General features: G+C 43.7%; 1 protein-coding gene across 7 annotated transcripts in view; it reads right to left on the bottom strand.

Annotated features, from left to right (window-relative positions):
- Hectd4 (HECT domain E3 ubiquitin protein ligase 4) overlaps positions 1–7682 on the bottom strand; it is a 211979-nt gene that overhangs the window by 132155 nt on the left and 72142 nt on the right. For all 7 annotated transcript variants that reach the window (XM_008847507.1, XM_029570593.1, XM_029570590.1 and 4 more), the window contains exons 8-9: positions 2496–2688; positions 694–852 (exon numbers count right to left, since the gene is read on the bottom strand). In XM_008847507.1, coding sequence (XP_008845729.1) covers positions 694–852; positions 2496–2688 — 352 coding nt within the window. The remainder of the gene's footprint in view (positions 1–693; positions 853–2495; positions 2689–7682) is intronic.

Genomic DNA, 7682 nt, shown 5'->3' with positions numbered 1-7682 from the left:
CTGGAGAGATGGCTCAGTGATTAAGAGCACTAGCTGCTCTTGCAGAGGACCTGGGTTCAATTCCTAGCACCCACAAAGCAGGTAACAACTGTCGGTTGCCAGTTCCAGGGGATCTGACGCCCTCTTCTCAACTCCTCAGGCATGACATGGGTGCATACATACATGCAGGTAATAAACTCATACACATAAAATGAAAATAATAAATTATATATCTTAAAAAACTTCCTACCCGGGCATAGTGGCACATGCCTTTAATCCCAGCACCTGGGAGGCAGAGGCTAGCAGATCTATGTGAGTTCAAGGCCAGCCTGAGCCTGGCCTACACAAGTTCCAGGCTAGCTGGGGCTGCGTGGAGAAGCTCTGTCACACACACACAAAAAAAAAGAAAGAAAGAAAGAAAGGAAGAAATGAAGGAAGAAAGAAAGAATTTACATACAATTTAGGAGTGGGAATGTAGTGCAGTGCTAACACTTGTATAGCACACACAGGACCCTGGGTTCCATCCCCAGAACCAGAAAAATTAATGAATTCTTTAGCCTATAACAACTGTACTGATAATTATTTTGTGTTAACAAAGAACTACTGCAAACAATGGTTTAATAGAGTAAGTTTAAAACAATAAATAGGAGTCCCTTATATTTAAGAGTTAAAAAAATAAATCAGGAAAAGTGCCCTAAATAAAATATTACTTACTTTTTAAAGATGACAAACCACTTGTTCCACCAAAGAGAGACCTGGTGGCAGAGCTGCCTGATCCCCCTGGAGGCGGTACCAGCATCACCAAGTATGTGCCACAGGTATAGATGGGTGTCTTACGCAGCATTTTTAGAGGTAGGCCACAGCTAGTATTTGCTGGTTGGGGGTGGGGGACGAAAGAAAATGCTGAGTAAAAATATTTGACACACAAATTAATTCAGTTACCCAAAGAAATTGGATATGAGGGAGTCCTAACTGAAACAAAGATATGTCAAGATTAGGAAGAAAGAGCAAGAATTATCACTTCTGGGGCTGAAGAGATGGCTCAGAATTTAAGAGCATATACTGTGATCCCAGCAGTCAAGAGGCTGAGGCAGAAGGATGGCCTGAGGGAAGGGTTGAAGACCATATGGGAAACATACTGTGACCTTTTCTTGAAAATAAATCACATAGGTAGAAAGTAACAACATAAGCTATATCTTTAACTGTATTTGCATAAAGAAATCTAGAAAGGATAAGTAAAATCTAATAAATGTAGTTAAAAGGCAGGGAGGGGACAGAATACAGATGAACATGATGGGAACAGGACTTGTCTGTGTACTTTTTACACTGTTTTGACTATGAAGCTCTATAAATGTGCTGGATAGCTTTAGCTGTCAACTTGACAAACCTGGGTATAAGGAACCAAAATTGCCTCCTGTGGTCATGTATGTGGGACATTTTCTTGATTGTTGACTGATGTGGGAGCACCCAGCCCACTGTGGATGCTGCCACTCTTACACAAGTAGTCTTGTGTTGTACAAGAAAGCAGGCTGAGTACAGACCAGAGGAGCAAGCCAGTAAGCAGTATTTCTCCATGGTATGTGCTCCAGATTCCTGACCCGAGTTCCTGCCTTGGCTTTCCTGATGATGGACTATGCTGTGAGCCAAATAAACTCTTTCCTCCCCAAGTTGGTTTGGGTCAGTGTTTTTATCACAGCAATTGAAGGCAAACTAAGACAAATGTACCCTTTTTAAAAAAGCATTAAATTATGCCCGGCATAGTGGCATGTGCCTTTAATTCCCAGCCCTCTGGAGTCAGAGGCAGGTGGATCTCTATAAGATCCAGACCACCCTGGTTTATATTGTGACCTCCAGGTGGGCTGTGACTAGGGAGACCCTGTCAAAAAACAATCAATAGAAAACCAAAAAAAAAAAAGCATTAAATTACAAAAATCAAAAGATTAATTTTAAATAACAAAATCTCTATTGTGGAAGCTCTATCTTTTGCTTGCTGAAGACTGTATTTAATGCCAGGCATGGTGACTCACAATGTGATTCACAGCACTCAGGAAGTTCATGTGAAGCAGGAGGATTATAAATAAGACCAGCCTGGGCTACACAGGGAGACCCTGTCTCAAGAAACTAGAAAAAAGGCCAGGTGTGATGGTATACTCCTTTAATTCCAGCACTCTAGAGGCAAAGGCAGGAGAATCTCTGTGACCTGGAGGCCAGAAAGTTCTAGGCTAGCCAGGTGATGAGACCCTGTCGCCAAACAACAACAACAACAAAAAGTCAAGGCATACTGACAGCAATGATAAGATAGTTAAAGGTAAAGAATACAATATTACAAATTCATGTCCATAGCCCAGAATAGCTGTTAACTTGGAGGGAAAAAAAATTGGTCAATAAATGGAAGTTCAAATAAGGAATGCTATGCAAAGTAAAGCACACTGTACAACACAGAGCAGATGCCCAATTAAAGGCAGCTGAACACATCTCTGCAAAGAAACTATGCTAGGAAGCATAAAGTAACCCACCTGCTTGATCCTCCTTCAATGTATTGGAGATGGTGGAGCCGGTCAAAGCTGCGAGTGTGGCTGATGGGGAGGCTCTGTACCGAGAAAGTCTACTCAGAAGCATCTCATTAATGCTTTTGGCAGATTCTCCCTCTTTTCTCATTAGAATTGTGCGTTCCTGAAGTGGGTTGGCTACAAATATCCCATTTTCAACCTAACAGTTAAAGAAAAAAGAGGTTCTGAAATTGTATGTTTTCATCTAGTTAGCAGAGTTCTACTTCAGAATATTACTGTGATCTAGTTGCTTAAAAAACCACTTCCCAGCCGGTCATGGTGGCTCACACCTTTAATCCCAGGACTTGGGAGGCAGAGGTAGGTGGATCTCTGTGAGTTCAAGACCAGCCTAGACTACATAGTGAGATCCAGGCCAGCTGGGCATACTGGGAAACGTTGTCTCAAAAAGACCAAAAAAAAATCACAACTACCTGAGCATCTACATGCTCTAGAGACTACGTCAGACAAAAGGAAGGCTAGGCTAAGCTTGAGAGGCTGCTGTTTTTTTCACAACATCCATATTCACAAATCAGTCACGTTTAACAGGCTCTCTGAAAAGCTGTTGATTAAAATTCCTTACACTGAATTCCATAGGTAGTTGCTCATTAATTATGAGCCTTCTGGCAGGTACAAGTAAGAAAGAGGAAACCAAATCAGCTTTTGAAGTACTGTTAAGGACATTTATGAGGTTAATATCTTCTGGAAATACAATTAGTGGCTAAAATCCAAACTCTCTACTGACAGTAGTTAACATTAGCTCCAGCTCCATAGCAGAGCAATCCTGAAGCAAGCTGACTTGGCTCTAAATACATGCTAATTTCAACTGCGCCTTGGCAGGGCTGGCAGTTCTCTCATTCATCATGGACAATTCTCTAGTAAAATTCCTGCAACAATGTAGAGTCAGACTTTCAGACCACCTGTGTTTCCCTCTACCCCTTTTTTGAGACAAGGGCTCATGCAGCCCAGGCTGACCTTGAATTTACTTTATAGCCAAGGCTAGTCTTGAATTTTTGATCTTCTGCCTCTGTCTCTCAAACACCGGGATTATAAGCATGCAAATCACATCTCTATGTTCTTGTGCTCCCCGCCCCCTGAGGAATTTTCTTATTGCTACAGACTCAGACCCCCTTCCCATAAGTTTCCCCCTCTCATTTCTCTTCCAACTCAAGAATCTTTTAAATTTTGAGGTATATATTTTGCCTGCATATAAGTGCACTCATGTGTGCAATGCCTGAGGAGGCCAGAAAAAGGTGTTGGATTCCTGAAACTTGAGTTATGGACGGTTGTTAACCATCATGTGGGTGCTAGGAACTGAACCCTGGTTCTCTACAATAGCCAGTGGTCTTAACCTCTGAGCCACTTCTCCAGCCCCTCAACTTGAGAATCTTTAGATCCTGATCTTCCCTTCCTGAGTTTGCAAGAAGAAACATCTCACTAAAGATCCACTTTCCACTACTGCCCCAAGTCCTGGGCTTTTCTCTGCCCTCTTCCTCCTCAGTGCCTCTCTACTGACTGACTACCTTCCCTGTTTTCAAATACAGTGTTCTGCAATCTTAAGTAAAAGCCTATCTCTTTCTCCACTTTTATTTACTGTCAAATGACTCAAATCTGGGTCAGCAAGATGGCCAGGGTTAAAGGCTCTTGCTGCCACTCCTAATAATTTGAGTTTCATCCCTGGAACCCCTATGGTGGAAGGAGAGAACCTACTCCTTCAAGTTGTCCTCTGACCTCCACATATATACTGTAACATGAGTTTGTGCATGCACACACACACAATCTTTTTTTTTTTTTTAAAGAATGTGTTTTTAAAAAATGACTTGGGGCTGGAGAGATAGCTCAGCAGTTAAGAGCACTGGCTGTTCTTGCAGAGGACCCAGGTTTGTATCTAGCACTCACATGGCAGCTAACTACTGTCCGTAACTTCAGTTCTAGGGGAATCCAATGCCCTCTTCTGGCCTCTGCAGGTACTACACAACATGGGTGCACTACATGCAGGCATAAGACTCATACACATAAAATAAAAATAAATAAGCCGGAAGTGGTGGTGCATGCCTTTAATCCCAGCACTTGGGAGGCAGGCAAATCTCTCTGAGATCCAGGCCAGCCTGGTCTACATAGAGAGTTCCAGGCCAGCTGGGGCTATAGGGAGACCCTGTCTCAAAAAGACCTAAAACATAAATAAAAATAAACAAACAAATAATTTTTAAAAATGACTCAGGGATGGAGAGATGGCTCAGCAGTTAAGAACGCCTGTTGCTCTTACAGAGGACCCAGGTTTAGTTAACTGTCCTTAATTCCAGTTCCAGAGGATCTGACACCCTCTTCTGATGGGCATTGCATGCACACTGTGCACTTACATACAAGCAGGCAAAAGAGGTATGCATATAAAATAAAAATAAAGCCTCCCTCCCTCAAGTTTTTTAATGAATCAGATCTATCTCAGGAGGCCTGTGTAACTACTGCCCCTGCAGAAACAGGCTCCAGGACATGGAGAGTCTCAGAAACTAGTCCCACCAGGGAAGACAGCAAGCCTGGCCTGATGCTGCAGCCCACCAAAACAAGTAAATGAGGGTATCAAGGGGCAAGTCTTCAGAAGCACACAGAAAGCAAAGTCAGAGTCCAAAGGGAAATGCTGGTGTCAGACAAGCGACAAGAGAAAGCACAACGAGGTGTGCAGCTGGGCAAGAATCCAGGGCAGCTGCACCTGTGTTCACAAAGGAAAAGGGAAGAGACTTTTTGGGGAGTCCCAAACTGCTTCCCCACTCCCACACTCTCTGCTTCTTATTCATCTGTTGTTTGTTCTCTGAATTCTTCACTCTCTCATGAGCACCACTCTGGTTGGCCCACCATAACCTAAAACTAAAACCAACCACCTTTTCCCTGACTTCCCTGCAGGGTGGGCCTTGGTTTCCAGCCTTCTTGGGAGTCTGCTTTCTTGGTCTTGGCAGCATAACTTTTCCCTAGTATGTTTCTTTCACCTATGAGCACTTACTTCTGTGTAAAGTTGTAAAGCACTACTGAGTGAAGCCAACATTGATCCTGCCCTCTTTACTCACCTGGCTCCTAGCTCTACAACTGGGAGCTAGCCTAGCAAGCTATTGCCTTTTCTGCCTAAGATCTCCCCATTTGAAACAGTGGCCAAACCCTCTAGGGGTGGCTCTTTCCCATCATCCAGGTTTCAGATAGAATATCACATACTCAAAGAAGCCTTCCCTGATTACCAATCAAGAGTCTCCTCTCCACCCCCAACCCAAGCACATTACACTATTTTGCTTCTACATGGCACTTACCTCTCTGAAATGACTACCTAGTAACTCATTCATGGCTTGTCCTTCTACTACCCACTGTTCCAATTGAATGCCAGCTGCCCAAGAGAAGGGATCCTGACTATAGCCTTGGTTACCATAATATTCCATAAACACAAACCCAGGTCCTCTCTCACATCTAGCTCCAGCCTCTATGGCAACACCCCCATTTTCTTCACTGCCCTTCCCTTACTGAGATGTGTTTTACTTGTCCCACTGCTCCCACTCTTGAATAGCCTCTTGTCCCCTAAGAGTTAACGCATGTACTTCTGTTTTTTTGGTCTTTTTGAGACAGGGTCTCCCTGTAGCCCCAGCTGTCCTGGAACTCACTATGTAGACCAGGCTGGCCTTGAACTCACAGAGATCGGCCTGCCTCTGCCTCCCGAGTGCTGGGATTAAAGGCGTGCACCACCACGCCCAACACACATGTACTTCTTATTGCATTGTCCTACCCCCCTTCTAGATTAACCTTTAGGCAGTCACCACTCTATATATGTTGCATAACTCTAAATATAACCCTGTAAAGATATCCAAGACAAAAATCAATCTCTTTAAGCTTGCATTCAAAAAAGCATTACCTATCTGGTCCTATGAGAAAATCAATGGATAATGTAAAAAACAAATTCTCTGACTGTGCTTGAGTACTCTGCAAAACTGAGATGACAAAGCACTGGTGAGCAGCAAGAAGTAGGTTTGCAGCATAAGTGGTAAAGCTGCTGAACTTCCCAGCAACAGTTCAGAGATAAAAACATATTGACTAGGAAGGAGGAGCACAGCTGGGAAGAGTGCAAAGCAGCAGTTAGCAATGACATGGCTTCCCTCCTGGGCCAAGCCACCACTGTCTCAAGTCGGCCACTGGGCAAGCTCTCACTGGTCTCCATTGCACCTGGTGACCTCTTCACATACCAGCCACAATCATTTTAAAACATAAGTAAGTCCTAGGGCTGGAAGAGAAGTCTCAGCAGTTAAGTCTAAGCAGTTAAGTCCTCTTCCAGAGGACCCAAGTTTGCTTCCCTGTACCCATGTTTAGCAGCTCACAACTTCCTGTAACTGCAGCTCCAGGGAATCCAATGCCTCTAGCCTTCATGGGCACTGTCACACATGCACACACACATAATTAAAAATAAAATATTGGGCTAAAAAGATGGCTCAATGGTTTAGAGCACTTGTTGCTCTGCCAGAGGTCCCAAGTTCAATTCTCAACAACCACATCAGGTGGCTCACTATGGCCTGTACCTCCAGCTCCTGGGAGATCCAATACTTCTGGACTCTGTGGGCACCTGCATTTATGTGTATATACTCCCATACATACATACACATACATAATTTGGTCAAAGGGATATAAAGAAACAGTTTTTGCTCCTTGCCCTCCTAGGTCGACTAGTTCCAGGGGACTATGAGCATCTCTCAAAATGTCCTGTAATTGTGGGTCACCTGTCCTCTTGATCAAGGAGGCTGAGGAGACCCCACCAGATGGACTTGAACCAGTGGTCCAGTCTACAAAGGGGAGGACCAACACAGAGGAAACATTTCTTCCATGCTTCCAAGCAAAGCCAACCAAGGTCGAGCAGGACCTTTGACTTATCTTCACATAGGTGGAACTGGTAAAAGAAAGGAGCCAGGGGCTCCTCCCAAGCCCATGTGACCCCTGAGGAATAGATTCTCAAACAACCTTAAGAGTAAAAATAAATTCGTTTATCTGGGCCAACTGTATGGCCCAAAAGGAATGTATAACCAAAGATTAAAGGGGCCAAAATAATTTAAGAGTCTATATGCATAGCTAAAGGCGACATGACAAGCAACAATGCCAGATAGAAGATACCTTCTTTTGAGTTGTTGGCCAGAGTGT

Source organism: Nannospalax galili, unplaced genomic scaffold (assembly GCF_000622305.1).
Source record: "Nannospalax galili isolate Female #2095 unplaced genomic scaffold, S.galili_v1.0 scaffold120, whole genome shotgun sequence".
In the NCBI taxonomy this organism is placed as follows: Eukaryota; Metazoa; Chordata; class Mammalia; order Rodentia; family Spalacidae; genus Nannospalax; species Nannospalax galili.
The sequence above is the reverse complement of the archived record's forward strand: the minus strand, read 5'-3'. Positions and strand labels throughout refer to the sequence as shown.